Source organism: Phyllobates terribilis, unplaced genomic scaffold (genome assembly GCF_046119375.1).
Source record: "Phyllobates terribilis strain yellow unplaced genomic scaffold, ASM4611937v1 Scaffold_4__5_contigs__length_816908805, whole genome shotgun sequence".
NCBI classification, from domain to species: Eukaryota; Metazoa; Chordata; class Amphibia; order Anura; family Dendrobatidae; genus Phyllobates; species Phyllobates terribilis.
In genome coordinates this window covers 726,573,928-726,598,508 of record NW_027362764.1, presented here as the reverse complement: position 1 = coordinate 726,598,508, position 24,581 = coordinate 726,573,928, and the positions used below count along the sequence as shown (strand labels likewise).

The 24,581-nt window shown below is 44.9% G+C and overlaps 2 protein-coding genes across 3 annotated transcripts in view; one reads left to right on the top strand and one right to left on the bottom strand.

The window, feature by feature from the left end:
* The window catches only part of ENY2 (ENY2 transcription and export complex 2 subunit), a 30,267-nt gene extending 22,242 nt beyond the window's left edge, over positions 1-8,025 (bottom strand). The window contains exons 1-2 of the mRNA XM_073679776.1: positions 7,895-8,025; positions 151-228 (exon numbers count right to left, since the gene is read on the bottom strand). Coding sequence (XP_073535877.1) covers positions 151-218 — 68 coding nt within the window. The 5' untranslated portion in view covers positions 219-228; positions 7,895-8,025. The remainder of the gene's footprint in view (positions 1-150; positions 229-7,894) is intronic.
* A 154-nt stretch (positions 8,026-8,179) lies between these two features.
* Positions 8,180-24,581, top strand: part of NUDCD1 (NudC domain containing 1) — a 178,180-nt gene continuing 161,778 nt past the window's right edge. For both annotated transcript variants that reach the window (XM_073679775.1, XM_073679774.1), the window contains exon 1: positions 8,180-8,376. In XM_073679775.1, the coding sequence (XP_073535876.1) occupies positions 8,262-8,376 (115 nt within the window). In that variant the 5' untranslated portion in view covers positions 8,180-8,261. The remainder of the gene's footprint in view (positions 8,377-24,581) is intronic.

Genomic DNA, 24,581 nt, shown 5'->3' with positions numbered 1-24,581 from the left:
AATGAATATAGCGCTATACAGCGACAGGTGGTAATATGCATGTGTGACCTCGGTGACTAGCGTTTGTTGTGGGGTGCCCCCTTGGGCTGTATGTGGGACAGTATGTACCCAGCACCCTGTGGGCAGCTCCATGCTTACTGCAGGACTTACCGCTCCCTCTCGCCTGTTTCGATGAGCTTCTGGTTGATCACCGCTCTCATCTGAGCATCTTTATTCATGGTGAAGACACTAGGAGGAAAAAAAAATAAAAATTCAGAGAAGTTATTCAAAGAAAAAGGTAATCATGTCACTAATATCACTGCGTACATTCAGCCATAGGTCTCCTTCAGGCACAATTCTCTCTGTGTTTTAAAAAAAATCTGTAAAAATTTTTTTCACAAGCAATATTGGATGCCATTTTTTTTTTTTGTACGTGATTTCCTCAAGTCCTATAGAGAAGCCCAGAAGAAACACTGATATATCCAGAGCACGATGTATTCGGAGAAAAAGTTACTGATCGCGATGTATAAAGCACATTTATGTCACTACAGATCTGAGCCCCTATCTGCTGCGGACATTTTTACATTTTGTATTTTGCTTCCCCTTCTTCCAAGAGTCATAATTTTTTTCATTTCTCTGGCAGAACAGAGGAGATATATATATATATATATATATATATGCACACACACACACTGTATATATACACACACACATACAGTGGAGGGAAAAAATTATTTAGTCAGCCATCAATTGTGCAAGTTCTCCCACTTAAAAAGATGAGAGAGGCCTGTAATTGACATCATAGGTCGACCTCAACTATGAGAGACAAAATGAGAAAACAAATCCTGAAAATCACATTGTCTTTGGAAAGAATTTTTTTTTCAAATTTTGGTGGAAAATAAGTATTTGGTCAATTACAAAAGTTCATCTCAATACTTTGTTATATATCCTTTGTTGGCAATGACAGAGGTCAAACGTTTTCTGTAAGTCTTCACAAGGTTGGCACACACTGTTGCTGGTATGTTGGCCCATTCCTTCATGCAGATCTCCTCTAGAGCAGTGATGATTGGGGGCTGTCGCTGGGCAACACGGACTTTCAACTCCCTCCAAAGGTTTTCTATAGGGTTTAGATCTGGAGACTGGCTAGGCTACTTCAGGACCTTGAAATGCTTCCAACGAAGCCACTCCTTCGTTGCCCTGGCGGTGTGCTTGGGATCATTGTCATGCTGAAAGACCCAGCCACATTTCATCTTCAATGCCCTTGCTGATGGAAGGAGGTTTGCACTCATAATCTCACAATACATGGCCCCATTCATTCTTTCATGTACACGGTTCAGTCGTCCTGGTCCCTTGGCAGAGAAACAGCCCCAAAGCATGATGTTGCCACCCCCATGCTTCACAGTAGGTATGGTGCTCTTTGGATGCAACTCAGCATTCTTTCTCCTCCAAACACACGGAGTTGTGTTTCTACCAAACAGTTCTACTTTGGTTTCATCTGACCATATGACGTTCTCCCAATACTCTTGTGGATCATCCAAATGCTCTCTAGCAAACTTCAGACGGGCCCGGACAAGTAATGGCTTAAGCAGGGGGACACGTCTGTCACTGCAGGATCTGAGTCCCTAGCAACGTAGTGTATTACTGATAGTAGCCTGTGTAACGTTGGTCCCAGCTCTCTGCAGGTCATTTACTAGGTCCCCCCGTGTGGTTCTAGGATTTTTGCTCACCTCACCGTTCTTGAGATCATTTTGACCCCACAGGATGAGATCTTGTGTGGAGCCCCAGATCGAGAGAGATTATCAGTGGTCGTGTATGTCTTTCATTTTCTAATTATTGTCCCACAGTTGATTTCTTCACACCAAGCTGCTTGCCTATTGCAGATTCAGCCTTCCCAGCCTGGTGCAGGGCTACAATTTTGTTTCTGGTGTCCTTCGACAGCTCTTTGGTCTTCAGTATTCACCATAGTGGAGTTTAGAGTGTGACTGTTTGAGGTTGTGGACAGGTGTCTTTTATACTGATAACAAGTTCAAACAGGTGCCAGTACTACAGATAATGAGTGGAGGAGACAGGAGCCTCTTAAAGAAGAAGTTACAGGTCTGTGAGAGACAGAAATCTTGCTTGTTTGTAATTGACAAAATAGTTATTTTCCACCAAAATTTCTTTCCAAATCAGGCAATGTGATTTTCAGGATTTGTTTTCTCATTTTGTCTCTCATAGTTGAGGTCTACCTATGATGTCAATTACAGGCCTCTCTCGTCTTTTTAAGTGGGAGAACTTGCACAATTGGTGGCTGACTAAATACACACATGGGAAAAAAAGTATGATTGATATTCTATTATATATATATACATACACACACACACAGTACAGATCAAACGTTTGGACACACCTTCTCATTTAAAGATTTTTCTGTATTTTCATGACTTTGAAAATTGTACATTCACACTGAAGGCATCAAAACTATGAATTAACACATGTGGAATTATATACGTAACAAAAAAGTGTGAAACAACTGAAAATATGTCTTATATTCTAGGTTCTTCAAAAGTAGCCACCTTTTGCTTTGATGACTGCTTTGCACACTCTTGGCATTCTCTTGATGAGCTTCAAGAGGTAGTCACCGGAAATGGTCTTCCAACAATCTTGAAGGAGTTCCCAGAGATGCTTAGCACTTGTTGGCCTTTTGCCTTCACTCTGCGGTCCAGCTCACCCCAAACCATCTCGATTGGGTTCAGGTCTGGTGACTGTGGAGACCAGGTCATCTGGCGTAGCACCCCATCACTCTCCCTCTTGGTCAAATAGCCCTTACACAGCCTGGAGGTGTGTTTGGGGTCATTGTCCTGTTGAAAAATAAATGATGGTCCAACTAAACGCAAACCGGATGGAATAGCATGCCGCTGCAAGATGCTGTGGTAGACATGCCTCTTCAGTATGCCTTCAATTTTGAATAAATCCTCAACAGTGTCACCAGCAAAGCACCCCCACACCATCACACCTCCTCCTCCATGCTTCACGGTGGGAACCAGGCATGTAGAGTCCATCCGTTCACCTTTTCTGCGTCGCACAAAGACACGATGGTTGGAACCAAAGATCTCAAATTTGGACTCATCAGACTAAATCACAGATTTCCACTGGTCTAATGTCCATTCCTTGTGTTCTTTAGCCCAAACAACTCTGTTTTGCTTGTTGCCGGTCCTTAGCAGTGGTTTCCTAGCAGCTATTTTACCATGAAGGCCTGCTGCACAAAGTCTCCTCTTAACAGTTGTTGAAGAGATGTGTCTGCTGCTAGAACTCTGTGTGGCATTGACCTGGTCTCTAATCTGAGCTGCTGTTAACCTGCGATTTCTGAGGCTGGTGACTCGGATAAACTTATCCTCAGAAGAAGAGGTGACTCTTGGTCTTCCTTTCCTGGGGCGGTCCTCATGTGAGCCAGTTTCTTTGTAGCGCTTGATGGTTTTTGCAATTGCACTTGGGGACACATTCAAAGTTTGTCGAATTTTTCGGACTGACTGACCTTCATTTCTTAAAGTAATGATGGCCACTCGTTTTTCTTTACTTAGCTGCTTTTTTCTTGCCATAATACAAATTCTAACAGTCTATTCAATAGGACTATCAGCTGTGTATCCACCAGACTTCTGCACAACACAACTGATGATCCCAACCCCATTTATAAGGAAAGAAATCCCACTTATTAAACCTGACAGGGCACACCTGTGAAGTGAAAACCATTTCCGGTAACTACCTCTTGAAGCTCATCAAGAGAATGCCAAGAGTGTGCAAAGCAGTCATCAAAGCAAAAGGTGGCTACTTTGAAGAACCTAGAATATAAGACATATTTTCAGTTGTTTCACACTTTTTTGTTAAGTATATAATTCCACATGTGTTAATTCATAGTTTTGATGCCTTCAGTGTGAATGTACAATTTTCAAAGTCATGAAAATACAGAAAAATCTTTAAATGAGGTGTGTCCAAACTTTTGGTCTGTACTGTGTATATACACTGCTCAAAAAAATAAAGGGAACACTTAAACAACAGAAAATAACTCCAAGTAAATCAAACTAATGCAAAATCAAACTGTCCACTTAGGAAGCAAAACTGATTGACAATCAATTTCACATGCTGTTGTGCAAATGGAATAGACAATAGATGGAAATTATTGGCAATTATCAAGACACACTCAATAAAGGAGTGGATCTGCAGGTGGGGACCACAGACCACATCTCAGTACCAATGCTTTCTGGCTGATGTTTTGGTCACTTTTGAATGTTGGTTGTGCTTTCACACTCGTGGTAGAATGAGATGGACTCTACAACCCACAGAAGTTGCTCAGGTAGTGCAGCTCATCCAGGATGGCACATCAATGCGAGCTGTGGCAAGAAGGTTTGCTGTGTCTGTCAGCATAGTGTCCAGTGGCTGGAGGTGCTACCAGGAGACATGGAGGGGGCCGTAGGAGGGCAACAACCCAGCAGCAGGACCGCTACCTCCGCCTTTGTGCAAGGAGGAACAGGAGTAGCACTGCCAGAGCCCTGCAAAATGACCTCCAGCAGGCCACAAATGTGCATGTGTCTGCACAAACTGTTAGAAACCGACTCCATGAGGGTGGTATGAGGGCCCGACGTCCACAGATGGGGGTTGTGCTCACAGCCCGAAACCGTGCAGGACGCTTTGCATTTGCCACAGAACACCAGGATTGGCAAAGTCGCCACTGGCGCCCCGTGCTCTTCACAGATGAAAGCAGGTTCACACTGAGCACATGTGACAGAGTCTGGAGACGCGGTGGAGAGCGATCTGCTGTCTGCAACAATCTTCAGCATGACCAGTTTGGCAGTGGGTCATTAATGGTGTGGGGTGGCATTTCTTTGGAGGGCCGTACAGCCCTCCATGTGCTCGCCAGAGGTAGCCTGACTGCCATTAGGTACCGAGATGAGATCCTCAGACCCCTTGTGAGACCATATGCTGGTGCGGTTGGCCCTGGGTTCCTCCTGATGCAGGACAATGTCAGACCTCATGTGGCTGGAGTGTGTCAGCAGTTCCTGCAAGATGAAGGCATTGAAGCTATGGACTGGCCCGCCCATTTCCCCAGACCTGAATCCGATTGAGCACATCTGGGACATCATGTCTCGCTCCATCCACCAACGTCACGTTGCACCACAGACTGTCCAGGAGTTGGTGGATGCTTTAGTCCAGGTCTGGGAGGAGATCCCACAGGGGACCATCTGCAACCTCATCAGGAGCATGCCCAGGCGTTGTAGGGAGGTCATACAGGCACGTGGAGGCCACACACAATACTGAGCCTCATTTTCACCTGTTTTAAGGACATTACATCAAAGTTGGATCAGCCTGTAGTGTGTTTTTCCACTTTAATTTTGGGGGTGACTCCAAATCCAGGCCTCCATTGGTTAATAAATTTGATTTCCATTGATGATTTTTGTGTGATTTTGTTGTCAGCACATTCAACATTTTACAGAACAAAGTATTCAATGAGAATATTTCATTCATTCAGATCTAGGATGTGTTATTTTGAGTGTTCCCTTTATTTTTTTGAGGTGTGTGTGTGTGTGTGTGTGTGTGTGTGTGTGTGTGTGTGTGTGTGTGTGTGTGTGTGCTACCTTAGTGCTGCAGGCCCCTCCCTTCCTTGTGTGCTCCTAACTAGCCCAATTTTTCAAATGGGGCTAGTTAAAAAAGTTGGGCTAGTTTAAAAGTTAAAGAAGCACATCTATGAATATTATTTTTCATTATGTGTTTGTGTATATGTGCATGTAATGTAGTGTAGTAATATACTCACCCACCGCCGTCTTCTCCGTGATCCCGCGCCATTTTGATCCTCTTCTCAGTGAAGTCACCGCTCTTCAGACTACCTGGCGCACTCTGTGTGTGAGCCGGACGTCTGTTTTACAATGAAAGCCTAAGGAGCCTTGTTCTGATGCTCCATGGACTTACACTGTAAAAGCCACTTCTGAGTCACACAGAGCGCAGCGTGACCCGGAGATGCTGCTGAGTGGTGACCTCACTAAGAGAAGAACGGCGCTGGATGCCGGAGATGTCGGTAGATGAGTATATTAATACGCTCACACTACACTATATACAAAGATTTAGCAAAAAAAAAAAAAATCACGGGAGGGCTTCTTTGATGTTTGGATGCCAGCTGACTGATAAATGTGTAATATAGCACAGGCTTCCAGCACAGCTCTGCTCAGCTGCATTCACCATGGATTTGTGACATATCATCAAGTTAATCTATGATCAGACTACACTATTCTTCTGTGCAGTGTATGGTCCTGTGCAGGAGGCTGCCTGACCTAGTTTACCTTTTATAATAAGATAGCTGCCTGTGTTATTACATTATTGATCTGCTAGCTGGTTTCCAAGCAGAGCTCATCCTGCGCTTCACACCACCGGCACAATGCAGCACTGCAGAGCTGACACAAGCGTTTATTGCCTGCAGCTAATAGCTTGTGATGAAAAACTGCAAAAGCTGCTCTGCAGAGGATTACCTGGAGCTAGAAGAGATAATGCCAGTGCTGGATGCCGAGACAGGCTGCACTCCCTGAGCGTGAGATGGCCAGGAGCACTGGTACCACAGCAGGACAGTGGGAATGGCAGCTGGAGGGGCATCCTTAAAGCACCACTCCAGCATTATTTTTTTATTGCACAGCTGGATTGGTGCTTTAAATATACGGCAAATACCCTGCTGCCTTGATTGGTTTCCCCATCGGTTTCTCCTGTGAAAAAAGTGACCTGGCGGCACGCTCTAGTACCTGCCGGAGGTGGTCACTTTTCAATACAAGTCTATGACAGCCTCTTTCCGGCCTTGCTCTGAGTCTCATAGACTTGTATTGAGACATTGTGAGCAGAGTTTCTGATTACCGGCTGCGTTTACAAGAAAGGTGCGGAAAACCATGGAAGACACCGGAAGGTGAGTATATCACTGGGGGCAGGGGGCTTACACTTAGAGCACCACTCCAGCGCTGAAAAAACACAAACAAATCATTGGAGTGGTGCTTTAAATGAGTGGTACGTGGAGAACGTGGCATGGCAGTATAAACTGGTACCAATAAATAACTACCTATGTACAGTATTAGAAGATCATATTGTGATTTACGGAATAACCCTTTACAGGGAACTTGTCGTAATTACCCGGCAGATATAGGGTTAATCTGTAAGGTAATGGTGTTACAACAGTCCGGCCTCATCACTGAAAGTAAGAAAATGAACTTTATTCCTCCCAGGAGCCGCCGGCTTTCAGTCAGAGTCGAGACCGGAGCGGCTGCAGTCACCGGTCAGTGACGGCGAAAGAAGCGCGCAGAGCGAGCGGTCACAGCGCGGGGGCGAGCACTGCCGTGAGCGGTGACGGTAGCTGCGCCAACGCACCTCAGTGACTGAAAGCCGGCGGCTCCCTGGAGGAACGAAGCAATGCAGCACTTTCACTGCGGCAGCCAAACAGCAGTGGGACGCTATTAAAGAGCTGCTGGGCTGGGACGTGTGGTCCGCCCACGGTGACGCCCGTGACCTCACCGGACATCAGAGGCGGCTGCGGCCAGGGGTCACGTGATGGGACTGCAATAGCACCGCTCACAGGCAGATTTGGAAGCGCAAGGTATTTGAGGAAAGCCTTACTTCCAAGGTTTACATCGCTCTGCCCACTACACATAGTAGAGGAAAACCTATAGATTAACCCTACAGCTGCGGGTTAATAATACTTGGGGACACGGCAGGTTCCCTTTAATTTGGAAAAAGACTGATTTAAAGGGAACCAGTAAGACTGATTCACGCTGCGTAAACGATTCTCTGCCACAAAGCCGCCCCGTCTGAACAGCGCACATGGCAGCGGTTTTCTTCGGTGCTCACAGACCCCACCGTCCCCTCATCACTAATACATCACATATTACTGCACACACTCCTCACACCAACTCACCGCCAAGTCCGCCAGCCGGAAGTCCCCTCCAGTTGCTTGGCAACCAGATCTAAAGCGGCGTATTACGTCCCCGGACGTCGCTCTAGTCACATGACCGTACACATGTTTCGTCCGCAGCAGGAACGCAAAAAAAGTCTATTGCTCTGACTAATGGAAGATATATACAATCTTTCCATCCCACATAGTAATGGGAATAGTTATAAAGAAACAGGACGTTTTAAAAAAAACAACAAAAACTACATTTCCCGCCATGCTTAGTTACTGTGGTCCTGCATGTAATGAGGCGCTTCCGGTTGCGGCCGCAGTAAATGTGGTGTAAAGGTTCCGTGTTCCTCAGGCTGGTGACGGGGCAGACAGGGATATTATCATGGACGCAGCCAACTGCTCCCTGCGGGTGAACCGGCTCCTGCTGGACCCCAAGTTTGAGAGCTACAAGTTGTCTCTGGAGCCGCTTCCATGTTACGGAGTGGAGCTGGATGCCGGTGAGTGAGCGCGGACACGTGTGACATCCTGCTGACAGGCTCAGGGCTGAGCAGCACCCACTCATACTGGAGACTGTGGGGACCTGGATTCTGCTGAAGCTGCAATGTGTGAATGACCAAAAAGTGTCAGATATCCCCGGTGCAGCCCACCTGTCACCTGACAGCTCCACATCACCTGGTTGTAGAGCGACTGGGGCATCTGACCCTGCGAAGCGGTGCGCCGGCGTCTGACCCTGCGAAGCGGGGGAGCCCTCGTCTGACCCTGGGAAGCGGGGGAGCCCTCGTCTGACCCTGGGAAGCGGGGGAGCCCTCGTCTGACCCTGCGAAGCGGGGGAGCCCTCGTCTGACCCTGCGAAGCGGGGGAGCCCTCGTCTGACCCTGCGAAGCGGGGGAGCCCTCGTCAGACCCCTGGAAGCGGGGGAGCCCTCGTCTGACCCTGGGAAGCGGGGGAGCCCTCGTCAGACCCCGGGAAGCGGGGGAGCCCTCGTCTGACCCTGGGAAGCGGGGGAGCCCTCGTCTGACCCTGGGAAGCGGGGGAGCCCTCGTCTGACCCCGGGAAGCGGGGGAGCCCTCGTCTGACCCCGGGAAGCGGGGGAGCCCTCGTCTGACCCCGGGAAGCGGGGGAGCCCTCGTCTGACCCCGGGAAGCGGGGGAGCCCTCGTCTGACCCCGGGAAGCGGGGGAGCCCTCGTCTGACCCCGGGAAGCGGGGGAGCCCTCGTCTGACCCCGGGAAGCGGGGGAGCCCTCGTCTGACCCTGGGAAGCGGGGGAGCCCTCGTCTGACCCTGGGAAGCGGGGGAGCCCTCGTCTGACCCTGGGAAGCGGGGGAGCCCTCGTCTGACCCTGGGAAGCGGGGGAGCCCCCGTCTGACCCTGCGGACCGGGGCGCCTGAAGCTGTTGCCCTCTCATCCTCCACTGTCTGATGGTGCCCACCAAAGCACATCTGACTGGTAACTGACCCGCCGCCTTCTGACAATACATATCCTTCTGCTGACTGCACATTTGGCAGGTGATGCAGTGAGTGACCCTTTAGGGTCGGTTTCGCACATCATGTATTTTGTGCAAATTTTACATGCGGATTTCAAAACTGAATTCCGCATAATTTCTGCATCTAAAATCTGCACTTGTTCTCTTCACTGTTTTCTGCTTTTTATTTTATTTGTTCTTGCAGAAAAACACCAAAATGAATGCATTAAAACAATGCTGGGCCTGCCAGTGGCTTAACCTGCTGTTGCAAAGGGAACCTGTCATGTCCCTAAAAGCTCTTAACTTGCAGATAGAGGGTTAATATGCAGGTAAATGGCATTGTAAATCTGCCCGGCTGCTCTACCAAAGGCGCTGCTACGAAGAGAAAATTACCTTTTTTTTTTTCCCTCCTGAGAGACACTTCATCCATAAAGGAGTACCGGGCTTGGCTACAGTCACTGCTTACTATACAGGGAGCTGCCCCAGCACTTTGACAGTTGTCTCTGCACAGATGCTCTGCGGATCAAGCTGCAGAAGATCAGGGACGTGGGAAGTTCTTGCAGAGCAAAAGATAAACTGACAAAAGTACTAGTGGTCCCAAAGGACCAAGCAAACTAGAGATAGATAGGCACAAAAGTGCCTGGCTAGAAAGACAGTCAAAACAACACTGAAGTCCAGCAAGGCCAGAAGGGCGGAGCTGGAATATATAGGCAGCTGGTCACGTGACCGCAAAACACAAGATAGAACCCTCCTGTTTGTTTTTGTTTCTAACAGTACCCCCTCTTTTATGAGGATCCTCCGGATCCTCCAGGCCCAGGCCTATCCGGAAATCTCCTGTGGAAAGCTCTGACAAGTCTAGGGACAGAGACATCATCCGTCCTTACCCAGGAGTTATCCTCGGGACCGAAACCTTTCCAAGCGACGAGATACTGTAATTTCCCTCTATGCCATCTAGAATTCAGGATACGAGAAATTTCATATTCGCCGTCTTCCACCAAAGGAGGAACTGTGAGAGTTGCGTCCCTATTAGAAACGTCAGCTTTTTTCAACAAGGAAACGTGAAAACAGGATTAATCTTCCAGCAGGAGGGAACCTCCAACCTAACAGCAGACGGGTTAACAACCTGAAGCACCTTAAATGGACCCACAAACTTCGGACCCAGTTTTTTAGAGGGAATCCTCAACCGCAGGTTCTTCGAGGACAACCAAACCATGTCACCCACAGTAACCAAAACCTCCTTACATTTCCTGTTAAAATACTTCTTGGACTTCTTGTTAGCCTCTTAAAGGTTGCAACGTACATTAGTCCAAACGCTCTCCAAATCACCGGAAAAATTCTCCTCCTCCGGCATCGCCGACCCCTATTTGGGGAAAGAACCAAAAGGCGGATGTCTCCCAGTACAACAAAAAAAGGAGAACACCCAGCAGAGGAGGATGTATGATTGTTAAGAGCAAATTCTGCGAGAGGCAGAAACTCAGACCACCCCTCTTGATTGTCTGCCACAAAACAACGCAAGAACTGTTCAACATCCTGGTTCTTTCTTTCAGTCTGTCCATTAGACTCAGGATGATAACCAGACGAAAATGACAAATGGACTCCCAACCTATCACAAAAAGCACGCCAAAAGCGAACCACAAGCTGAGGTCCTCTATCAGAAACAATATCCGTGGGAACGCCATGGAGCCTGACAATTTCCTTAACAAACGCCTTAGCGAGTATCTTGGCGCAGGGCAACTTAATGAATGGAACCAAATGACACATCTTACTAAACCGGTCCACGACCACCCAGATGACAGTGAAACCCTCGGACACAGGAAGGTCAGTAATAAAATCCATTGCCAGATGCATCCAAGGCGCACTAGGAACCACCAGAGGGCAAAGCAACCCCGCAGCAGGAGCATGTGAAGCCTTTGACCTAGCACACACAGTACATTGACGCACCCACTTGATGACTTCCTTCTGCCACCCAGGCCACCAAAAACTGCGACTGATAAGTCTCTTAGTCTCAGAAATTCCTGGATGACCTGCCAACCGAGACTCATGACACTCCTGAAACAACTCTCTCCTAAAGGTTCTAGGCACAAACAACCTCCCATGGGGAGTGTTAGATGGGGCATCCTCCTGGGCTTTCAGAATCCCATCTTCCAAAACGGAGTCCAATGCTGCTACCACAACTCCTTCCTGTAAAATGCTCTCCTCCTCCTCGGTACCAACCATGGGAGAAAAGCTGCGAGATAAAGCATCAGCTTTAACATTCTTAGTACCCGGGATATAGGTAACAGAAAAATGAAACCGAGAAAAACAAAGTGCCCACCTAGCTTGACGGGCATTCAAGCGCTTGGCAGCATCCAGATAGATCAAATTCTTATGATCTGTGAAAACCTGAACAGGAAATTTAGCGCCTTCCAAGAAATAACGCCAGTGTTCAAACGCAAGTTTAATAGCCAGCAATTCCCGATTACCAACATCGTAATTAAGTTCGGTTTCTGAAAATTTTTTTTTAAAAAAAGGCACAGGGATGTACTCCATCCTTGTTCTCCAGAGACAAAACTGCATCAACCTCAACCAAAAAAGGCTTGGTCTCATCAGTCTGCATAAGGATAGGGGCAGAACTGAACCTCTCCTTGAGATACACAAAAGCTTCAATGGCCTCAGTAGGCCACTGGGCCATATTCGCACCTTTCCTGGTGAGATCGGTCAGCGGCTTAACAATTCTAGAAAAATTCTTAATGAATTTTCTGTAATAATTGGCGAAACCCAAAAATCTCTGTATTGATTTCAAACCAATAGGCCTAGGCCATTCCTGCACAGCCTGAACCTTCACCGGGTCCATCTCAAAGCCCTCACTGGAGATAATGTAGCCCAAAAAACTAATTCTCTGCACAGCGAACTCACATTTTTTCAGCTTAGCAAAGAGTGAATTATCACTCAATAACTGCAAAACTTCACGTACACTCTGCCAATGGGACTCCAGATCAGGTGAATAAATCAGAATGTCATCCAAATACACAACCACATTCTTGCCAATCAAAGGTCTCAGGATGTCATTAATAAGGTTCTTAAAAAACGCGGGACCTTTGGTAAGACCAAAAGGCATCACCAGATTCTCAAATTTTCCATTCATCACCCTCCTTCACTCGTAACAAATTGTATGCCCCCCGGAGATCAATTTTAGAGAACCACTTGGCCCCCACTAACTGGTTAAACCAGTCAGGAATTAACAGCAATGGGTAGGAATTGCGTACGGTAATCTTATTAATTTCACGAAAATCCAGACATGGACTTAACCCGCCGTCTTTTTTTTTTAACAAAGAAAAATTCAACAGCCACATGTGACTTAGAAGGTCTAATGTGACCAGCAGCCAGGCTAGTCTGTATGTACTCCTCCAAGGCCTTTCTTTCAGGTATAGTCAGATTAATTAAGCGACTCTTGGGAAGAGTAGTTCCAGGAACAAACTCAATGGCGCAATCATAGTCCCTATGAGGAGGTAGAATTTGCGACTCCTCCTCTGAAAAAACCTTCCAAAAATCCTGAATAAGTACAGGTAATTCCCCTTTTTTCACAGCCGCAATGCGACCATTACAACATTTATCATAGCACTTAGGACTCCAAGACTTAATCTCATTAGTAGACCAGTCCAGTAAAGGATTGTGCAGTTTTAACCAAGGCAATCCTAGAACAACTGGAGAGGGCAAATTATTTAATACCACCAAATCCAAATTTTCTTGGTGAATGCCATTGATAGTGAAAGGAAATGCAGCAACCTTGTGAGTAATACATTTCAAAGGAGTGTTATCAATTGCAATAGCAGAAATAGGTGATGACAAAGGTTTGGATTCCAATTTAAGTTTTTCCAAAAACCCTTTATAAATCACATTAAGTGTTGAACCACAATCCACAAATACCTGAAATTCAATCAAATCTTCCTGCAATGAGGTACTCCCTGAAAGAAATACTCCCTTAGAGCTCAAACAAGCAATACGGGCGTAACTGACCTTTTTTTTTTTTTTGTTTACTTAAACGAAGCTCACAGTTATTAATCAAATGGTCAGATTTACCACAATAAAAACACAATCCCTTGGAAAACCTGCGGTCTCTTTCCTGAGAGCGGAGTGACATCGCCCCAACCTCCATCGGTTCTCCGCCATCCGAGCAGACCCTCTGGGTACTAGGAGCTGCCTTTGTAGGAATCTTTTCATCATAAACCCTGGCACGCAGTCTCCTGTCCACCCGTATAGCTAATTGCATGGCTTCTTGCAAGGTCTCAGCTGCAGGAAATTCAATCAGCAGATCCTTAACCCTTTCACTTAGACCAAATATAAGGACTATATATAAATATACTCAAGCGTAAATGTGTCTATATCAGAGACAACCTATATATGTGACACATCAACTATATTGTTAAAATAAATAATGTTTATTGAATAGATATGATAAAATATACATGGCAGGATAAAAATGGGGAAAGGATAACACAATAAAGAGGTTACTGGGTAAGACAGTACTTAGTATATGATGGATACATTATATGCTCAATCACTATATACCAGATGGAACAATGTATATGAAACCTGTGTTTAAATGAAGTCCACAATAGAGTGCGTAGTGCTGATAATGGACTCGGAGAATGAGAATAAAAAGTGCTACATCATGAATGAATAAATAAATAAGGTATACAGAGACAGAAGATGCAATAATAATAAAGTTTGTACTAACCCAGATAGCCAAATCCAACGCGCTTTTCGCCAGGGGGCTTTGACGAGGATGTGATGTCAGAGAAGAAATGGATGATATTTATAGGGGGCCGGACCAATGAGCGATGTATAGACTAATTGAATTATGTATATAATTTTAAAACATGGCGCCATGTGTATTGTGCCGTGCACCGCTGCCCCGCTCTGAGCTGCGACTCCTAGGAGCGCAGAGCAGGCAGGGGAGCGAGGTGCCGGCGTGCGTGTCAGCGTGGAACGCAAACCGGAAGTGATGTGATAAACGTCATGTGAAGGGAGTGAAAACAGGGAGTGCGTTCCACGGTGGAACGCATACGTGATAAAGAGTGCCAGTGTGACGATGGGGATGGGAGTCATCAGGATAAAGAGATGAAAATGCAAAAATGTGAAAAGGTGTAGATATGAGTGTAAAAGGTGATGTGAAATGTGAGAAAGTATGATGAAAAACCAGTGGTATAAGAAATGAAGAATGTGAAGTGTGCTGAACAGGGATATGTATGAGTGCATATATATGTAAGTGATGATGCTGAACTGATAAGGAGTGTAATGACGATGGAAGAGGAATGAATGGTGAATAGAGAACAGTGTGAGAAGATGTAATGTGAAAATGGATATCAATGTGAGGAGAGCAGACAGCCATGTATGAAAATAGCAATCAAGGTATGTGGGTGTTTGGACAGAAAATACGTTTTCACATGGGAAAATACCATATATAATAGATATATACAGATATATCAAGAAAGGACTAATAATAGAAAAAACATTAATAAATATTGATACATAGAAAATACATAAGGCAAGTTGATATATAAAATATAAATGAGTCAAAAAGACATAATGTCACTATAAATTGATATATACTCCATCATATAAATATATAATGGTATGATACCATACTGATATAGTTCTAATGACATATAAACCAATATTTGGAAATATGGATGTGATGATTTGATTGAAGGAGAACGAAGGAGATGCCATAGGAAACCAGCCCTGAAAAACAACCAAATGACAAGGAATCGTCAGGCGAAAGAACTGAAGGCCGTATAGTGATTGAGCATATAATGTATCCATCATATACTAAGTACTGTCTTACCCAGTAACCTCTTTATTGTGTTATCCTTTCCCCATTTTTATCCTGCCATGTATATTTTATCATATCTATTCAATAAACGTTATTTATTTTAACAATATAGTTGATGTGTCACATATATAGGTTGCCTTTCACTTAGACCAGCAAGAAAAAAACATTTTAACGCCGAATCATTCCATTTCACTTCTGAGGACCACCTTCTGAAGTGTGTACAATAATTTTCAACATCACCTGACCCCTGATTCAAACGTCTCAGTTCTGTCTCAGCAGATGAGACTCGATCAGGATCGTCATACAACAACCCCATAGCAGAAAAAAAATCCTCCACTGACCTAAAACACGGATCATTAGGTTGGAGAGAAAAGGCCCACCCCTGTGGTTCCTTGCGCAAAAGTGACATGATAAACCCAATGCGCTGTGATTCATTACAAGAGGACCTGGGTCTCAAACGAAAATATAATAAACAAGCATTTTTAAAGGGAAAAAAATCTTGTTGTTTACCATTAAAAATATCAGGGAGTCCTACCTTCGGTTCCACAAAATGCGCTCCAGGACAGCTACTCACGTGTTGCCGGAGCTCGGACACCTCCAGAGACAATCCCTGCAGGCGTTGAGCCAAATCTTGAACAGAAACCATACTGATCCCCGGATTTCTTTCCTTAAAGTTTTTTTTTTTGTTTTGGCTGGACTTACTGTTATGATCTGCAACATAAACTAGGGAAAGAAGGGGAGAGCTATCCCTACAGTAAGACTAAGCGGAGTCCCTACATTGTAGCGGGCGACCAGTTCCTTGTGAACTGACCCGCCTTCGTCCTCGGCTAGTCTGAACAGAGACCTATAGATATAAGGGAGGGGTCCCTAAAAGAACTAAGGACTGGGACAAAAAAGGGACACCTCCTAACAAAAGTTGTTGCAGAGCAAAAGACAAAACAGACAAAAAGTACTAGAGGTCCAGAGGACCAAGCAAACTAGAGATAGATAGGCACAAAAGCACCTGGCTAGAGAGACAGTCAAAACAACACTGAAGTCCAGGAAGGCCAGAAGGGCGGAGCTGGAATATATAGGAAGATGGTCACGTGACCGCAAAACACAAGATAGAAACAGAAACAAACAGGAGGGTTCTAACACCTATCTCATCACATTGGGAAATTCATCACTACTCAAATAGGACTGGTGCATGTACATTACCTAGGAGACACAGGGGCTGGTGTATATACATTACATAGGATACTGTGGGGCTGGGGCACATACAGCACATAGAAAATACTGGGGCTGTAACATATAGAGCACATAGAAAATACTGGGGCTGTAACATATAGAGCACATAGAAAATACTGGGGTTGGGGCATATACGTCACAAAGAAAATGCTTGAATTGTAACATATATATCACATAGGAGACGCCGGGGCTGGCGCACATGCGTCGCGTAGGAGACGCCGGGGCTCGCATTGCAGTCTTCCTTTGGGGATGGGAGTGCATTGCACGATAGCTGCGCCCAGTGAGTACGTCCTGGCACTGGCCGCGTCAGGATGTAATTCATAATTGCATGTGCCAGAGTGTTCTGTGAACGCTGCAAGCTTGCAGCGCAAGAAGATATTACAGGGCTGTCCCTGGGGAACTGCCCTGGGGCTGGAAAAAAATTCCTAGTCCTGGGACAGCGGGGCACATCCCCTCAGAGAGGGCTCTCAGTGCCCCCTTTGGCAGACATGCTATAGGCTCTCCATCACTGGCCTACAGGGATGCATAGGATTGGAAAAACACCACTGCTTTTTTTTTTCCTCTCTGAGTGTCGTGTTTGGTATTCCTGCTCTGCTCAATTGTATGAGGCTGAGCTGCAGAACTTCATACAATCTGGGGACAAGCTCTGTTTTGAATGCCGCCATGCTTTTTCTAACCTAGTACAACCTCCTTTAATTTATGGGAACAATGTACCTAGCAGTGCCCCGTCCTGTGAGAAATACAACAAAAAAAGAAAAGAAGTTAATTTGGATATAATACCACACACAACCCCCAAAAATGGGCAAGGCAAAATTGTTAGCACCTTTCCAAAATTCTAGGTAAACAACTTTGTTTCAAGCATGTGATGCTCGTTCAAACTCACCTGTGGCAAGTAACAGGTGTGGGCAATATGAAAATCACACCTTACACCAGATAAAAAGGGGAGAAGTTGATTCAATCTTGCATTGTATGTCTGTGTGTGCCACACTAAGCATGGAGAAGAGAACTTTCTGAGGACTTGAGAACTAAAATTGTTGAAAAAATATCAACAATCTCAAGGTTACAAGTCCATCTCCAGAGATCTTAATGTTTCTTTGTCCACTATGTGCAACATAATCAAGAAATTTACAACACGTGGCACTGTTGCTACTCTCTCTGAACAGCAGAGAAAAATGAGTGCAAAGTTGCAACGCAGCAGTCCAGATGGTGGATAAGCAGCCCCAATCAAGTTCCAAAGAAATTCAAGCTGTCCTGCAGGCTCAGGGTGCATCAGTGTCAGTGCAAACTATCCATTGACATTTGAATTAAATGAGACGCTATGGCAGGAGATCCAGGAGGACCCCACTGCTGACACAGAGACATAGAAAAGATAGACTGCAGTTTGCCAAAATCCTTCAAAGCGTTTTGTGAGCAGATTAGACAAAGATAGGGTTTTTTGGTGAAGCACATCATTCTACTGTTTACCGAAAAGGGAAGAAGGCCTACAAAGAAAAGAACACAATACCTACAGTCAAATATCGTGGAGGTTCAAAGATGTTTTGGGGTGTTTTGCTGCCTCTGACACTTGGTGCTTTGAGTGTGTGGCATCATGAAATCTGAAGATTACCAAAGGATTTTATGTTGCAATGTAGTGCCCAGTGTCAGAAAGCTGGGTTTTCGTCCTTAGGTCATGGGTCTTCCAGCTGGACAATGACTCCAAACATACTTCATGAAGCCCCCAGAAATGGATGGAACAAAGAGCTGGAGAGTTCTGAAGTGGCAGCAACGAGTCCAGATCTAAATCCCGTTTATCACCTGTGGAGAGATCTTACAATGGCCGTTGGGAGCAGACGCCTTCACATAGGAGAGACCTGGAGCTGTTTGCTCTAAAATTCCAGTTGAGAGGAGGAGTAAGAAGCTCGTTGATGGTTATAGGAAGGTATTTACTGCAGTTATTTTTTTTCAAGTAGTGTGCAACCAGATATTAAGTTGTTATTAAGCCAACAATTTTATCCGGCCCATTTTTGGGGTTTATTGTGAAATTATGTCTAATTTGCCTTTTTTTTCTGTTTTTTTTTTTTTTTTTTGTGTTCCAATACACACAAGTGTATAACAAAACATGTCATTGTAATACTTTTGTAGGAGAAATACTTCATTTTCTGGAACAGATTCAAGGGTGCCAACATTTTTGGCCATGACTGTACATAAACTGCAGGGAATTCTATGGGTAAATACACGTCCGGCATTCATGGCTGAACCCCTTATCATCTGGACGGGACGTGGCTATCCTGATCTCGAACTACACAACCTCACTGGCATCCAGGGGACTGTTGAGTTGAATGCAGATCCCCCCTGCGGGAAATTTTGGTTCTTACACGAGACTCTGCCATGTGAGAGCTCATCTATGTATACATGGTTATCTTTATTTTTTTAATTGATCCATTGTTTCTGAAAAAAAAAAAAAAAAAAAAACACGACAACTTTGCAAACTGTCCTTCCTTTCTGTACTTGATAAAGCTTCAGGATAGGACAAATCTGTGCTATTGTTTTCCATTTTTAGATGAAGAAATTAATAGTCATATTTTTTACTATTATTACTTTCCTTCAATGAATTTTATTTAACTGCCTTGTTCTCCTGTAATGCCCTTTTTCTAGAAGATAGATTTTTTTTTTTTTTTTTTTTTTTTGTTACTGTAGCATAAAGGTTTTCCAGTGACCAGCAGCAGTACTCATTTTTTATCACCAGGTGGCAGTAAAGGACCACTGACTGTTTTCTATCACTTGGTCCTTGGTAGAATTATCCAGAGTTCTGCAAGTGAGGCCTCCCAGAAGGAACGTAAGAGGCGGCTACCCTACAGCTCAATGGGCGACAATTTAACACCTTCATGAATGGATAATTTTTCATTTTTGCACTTTTAATCTTGTCCTCTCCATCTTCCTAGAGTCAAAACATTTTTTTCAAACTTTTATTTTATTTTATTTATTTATTTTTTTTAATTTCCATAAAGCCATATCAGAGCTTGATTATTTTTTTTTGTAGTTTTAAATAACTCCATTTACACTGTACCTTATACTGTACTGAAAAAACGTGAGTAAAAGTGAGGTGAAATTGTGACACAAAACGCAATTCCACCATTGTTTTATGGATTGTGTTTTAAAAATGATCTGCAGTTTCTATAGGTTAGTACGATAACAGCCATACCGCGTGTGACAGTAAGCGATTGGCAGACATGCAGTCACTTGCCGACTAGACTTGTGAGGCCTTGCTCAATACAAGTACATAGAGCGAGGCGGACACATCCGGTCTGAATTTGTCTGGCAGTATGCATATTGCTTATTGCGGTCACATGACCGCCTGCTCCCGACATCGGAGAATCCTTAAATATATATATTTTTTTAAATGGTCCCATTCCTCAGCAGTCTTTTTTTTTTTTTTTTTTTTTTTTTTAATTTACAGCTTGTTGACTAGGTTTAGTCCTAGAGTGTGGCCAAGCATGTGCAGCGCTTACAAGCTCTTTTTAATAGAGTGCAGATTTAAAACAGACCTCGACTAGCTTTACTGCCACTGTGCTTCTCCGGTGCAAAGCTGCCCCTGCTTGCAGCATTGGAGAGCGCACCGCTCTGGCCAGCAGCATAGCAATGCTGCCAGCCCAAACTGTTAATATTTAGGAGCGCACCGCCACTCCCGGCCCCCGGCAATCAGGAAGCCAGGAGGCAAGGCAGCGAACGTGAGACAACCCCTCTAATGACGCCAATTTTAATTTTTTTATTTTTTTTTATTTATTTTTTTTTTTTTAGGTCTGCGTGGTATTAACCCTTTACTGATACAGTAAAGCTTGTTCTCACAGATGTGGCGGCAGAGAGTTGCCGCTTGGACGGTGATTCTGATTTCCGTTGCCGCTTTCTTCTTGCTGTCAGATCTGCAGAGTGAGCAAGAAAAAGTGCGACTTAGGCAGGACGGGGGTCTCCACTGAGAGCAAGCAGAGGTCTTGTTAGTGCCGAGGGCATTATAGGAGAAAGGTACAGAGCGACGTTTGTAACCCTTTGATCGCCATAGATCAGAGTACAACGCAGTGACTACAGGCTTCGTTCAGCCATTCGCTCGTTGCCACCTGCAGGGTTTCATTACGGTGACTTTTTTTTTGCTTTTTTTTTTTTTTTTTTTACCAAATCATTTCCTCCCACGAGACTGACTGTGATTGTTACTGGGCCCGGTCAAGTAATTGGTGGGAATATCTGTGCACCCCCCTCTGCATGGTTTCCCGTGACCCGGGGCTGATTGGAAGTGTTAGATGCAGACATCATTTTCCCGGGCGAATCATTATCTTGACGAGTTTCCATGGTGACGGATTGCAGTCCGCAGCTGATGATGTGTAATTCTGGTTACTAATGTCTCATAAAGTTCTCGGGAAATGGGAATAAATCGGTCCCAGACTCCAGGCTGTGACTATAGAGGGTGCAGAGAGGGCGGCTTCACCCGGAGTATGGACGGGACCTCTGCACAATATGAGGAGCCCATCACCAGAACTCATCTGATGGTTACACATTTATCACCAAGTTAGGCTTTTTTGGCCGGACTCTTTCCAGGAATCTAGTAGCCATTTTTGGGAGGTGGTTTACAGTAATGTGTGCAATATCAGGAGCAGGGCTTTCCAGAAAAACAAAGGGCCACATCTGGGGCCCCACCGGTGAGACACTCCCCTCCAATGTCATCAGGTAGTAATGACATATACTTCAGGTGGCAGGAAAACCTCTACAACATTTATCTTCAGAATAACCTGTTGATCGGTGGGTGTTCAACCGCCGCGATCAGCACAACGTGGCGCTGTTTTCCCTGGTACAGTGGAGCTGCTGTGCACATGCCTGACCGCCGCTCCAACAATGCCCTGTTGGGCCGTGCTCGCCTTAATCTGGCAGCCCCTTAGAGAACGATTAGAGCTGCAGTTGTACATGCATATTGCCGCAACAAATTGTAACGGGGATAAAAGTTTCCCATCGGGGTTAAAAGTTCATTATTCTGCCAATCTGTGCTGGTCCCAGCGGTCGGACCTTCACCCATCAGCAAATTATCACCTATTCTGGGGATAGGTAATTTGTTTTCACTAGGCTTCCCCTTTAGGCTACGTTCACACATTGCGTTTTTGCTGCATTTTTTTATGCCAATTTATGTAAATTTAAAAGCTACGTTTTACAGTACCAGCAAAAGCTATGAGATTTCAGAAATCTCGTGCACAGATCTTGTTTTTTTTTTTTTCTTGACTTGGTTGGAAAAAATCTGCTTTTTTGAAAACTGCAACATGTCATTTCTTTCAGCGTTTTTGCAGCTTTTTTCACCAATAGAAAGCAATGAGTAAGTGCAAAAATGCTGGTATCAGGTTTTGCTGTGTTTAGTGAAAAAAAAAAAGCAAGTAACGCGGTATGTGAAACCCATTTATTTTTGTGATTTTTCTCTACCCCTCCCCATCCAAGTTTAAACCATAAAGTCTTGGTCACCTGAGATGGCAGTTAGGATTAGTACAGTTTAATTAAATTTAATGATGTGTGCAAATTAAACATTGGCCGGCCAAGGTGTGAGATTGAACTATACCTGATCAACTCAAGGGCTGACCAAAGTGTGAAAGTAAACAATTAAAGCCAATGGCCGCGAATTTGCGGCGGAAACGCGTTGCGGGTGGTACCCGGGTCGGGAGAGGTGGACTACTACTCCTCTCATTTGACCGCAGCTCCCGCTGATAACAGCGAGAGCGGCGCAGCTGGGAGGAGCAGTAGTCTTCCCAGCCTAGCCGGCTACCACGTGGTGTAAAAATAAAAGTAAAAATAAAAAAAAAAAACTTATACTCGCCTGTCTGGCGCCCCCCCCTCCCCCTCCCCGGTGTCCCCCTGGTCCTGATCCCCAGCGATTCTCTCTCCCCGGTGGCCGGCGGTATACTGCGGGGAGCACGCTCGCTCTCAGCAGTATGCTGTGCTTCCAGGACCTGCGGTCACGTGAGCGATCAGCTGATTGCTCACGTGACCTCACCCTGGGAACATTCTGAAGAATATTCCCTGGGTGATGGTGGTGAGAGCTCACCGGATCTGATCAGCTGATGAACCCCAGTGACCTCCTGCACAGCAATGTATACTGATGGGAGTAATTTTACACCCCTGTCAGTGTACATTGCTGTCTTCTACAGCAGTGACATCAGTGATTGTGTCATAGTGATCGTTGGCGGTACGTTGACGGCGGACAGGTGAGGAATATGGTTGTTTGTTCTTTTACTTTTTTTTCAGAAGATCGATGGCTTCGTGGACCCAGTACAATAAAAAAATGTTTAAAACCGTGTGTTTTTTATTTAATTAAAATACTTTATTCTGGCTGTGTATTTATCGAAAAAGCGGCGATAACTTTACTACGCAGTTAGTAATGGGTTCGTCTTATAGACGCCCTCCATTACTAACCTGGGCTTCACGTCAGCCACCAATACGAGGCTGACATGAACCCCAACCCCATTACCCCACTCACCACCGCTACAGGGCAGTGGGAAGAGCGGAGGCTATGCGCCAGATTTGGCGCATCTTATGGATGCGCCATTTTTGGTACTGCTGAGGAGTGATATTAATAGTTGCAGAGGGGGCTAGTATTCATGGCCCCTTTCCTGCCTATTAATATCAGCCCGCAGCTGTCTAGTTTAGCCTTTTCTAGTTAGATTTTATAGGGGGTCCCCACTTCAGTTTTTTTCTGTGTTCCCCCTGTAATCTAGCCAGTAAAGGCTAAACAAACAACTGTGGGCTGATATTAATAGCCAGGGAACATTATTGGCTAATGGCCCCTTCCCCAGCTACTAATATCAGCCCCCAGCGGTCGGCTTTCCCTCGCTGGTTATAAAAATGACGCCATTTTTTTTTCTTTTTAAATTTTAGGTTCTGTGCCAACGATTCAGACTTGGCAGCGCTTTGGACTCATATATTTTTGCTGCGTCCAAAACGCTGCCTTCTATTGAACACCGGTAAATCCACATGTGTTCACTGAACCATGCGTATTTACTGCATTCAATACATTCTAGTGGTCAAATTTCTGTTGCGGCGACTAGCAGCTCTGCAAGAGAATTTGACATGCTGCGGTCCTAAAAGACGCGCCGCATGTCAGTGTCCGCGGGTGATCCGCAGCCTCTGATGCACGCATAGTGGACATGGGATTTCTAGAGATCCCATCCACTATGCTGTAACATGTGGACGCTGCAGGTTTGGCGCTGTATAAATATGCAGCATCAAACCTGCAGCGGCTCCTGACCATGGCCACGTACCCAAATTCACCCGCAGCATGTCAATTTCTGTAGCGGACACGCTAGTCTCCGCTGCAGATTTTGTAGGTGGATTCACATTTACTGACATCAAAAGTGTGGCATTAGAACACCACGTTTTGGACGCAACAAAAATACGCTGCGTACAAAGCGCTGCAGAGTGCTGATCGGGGGAAGTAGCTGCAAACGAACCAGCTGTGAGCTATTATTAATAGCCAGGGAACATGTTTGCAAATGGCACCTTCCCAGGCTAAAAATAGCAGCTCACAGCTGCCGCATAAATTACATGAAAAGAAATGCTAATGAGGATTGGGTGAATGGGATTAGCTGACTCCTAGCTATTTTGTTTGGTGATGACAAGGTGTCAATCAGACCTTTTCGTGACCAAACCTAATTAAAGTAAAGAGTTAAATAAACACACAGAGCAAACACTTTATTTGAAATACAACCGATGCATTCTTTAATCATTTCAATTAACCAATATACTCACCCCAGTTCTGACGGTAATCCAAGGTTTTAAGCAATGTCCCACCAAATAACTTTATTTAGCTCCAAAAAGCAATCATTGATGTACAAAAACACGTCAAAACCGCGCGGAATTTCCGTAGTGTTTTTCCTGCCAAGAGAAACGCTCAGGAAATTTCTGCTTCAAATCCTGATTGTGCGCACATAGCCAAAGCTGTTTTTGATGTAGATTTTGAAATGGATCCACTTCATAAATTATTAGGCAAAATTTGTACGATGACTTTTTGGTTAAATTTTTTTTACATATGTTTTTTGACGCTGCAATTTGTCTTTTTTTTTCTTCTTCTACTTCCGGGTATTTGGCTTTGACAAAACTATGTTGGTACAGTCATGTGCCGTTTATAAGCATTTTTTAACCTGCGGATTTTGCACATCTAATACAAGTTTGTCAGGGTTGCCAACTTGACTTTTTAT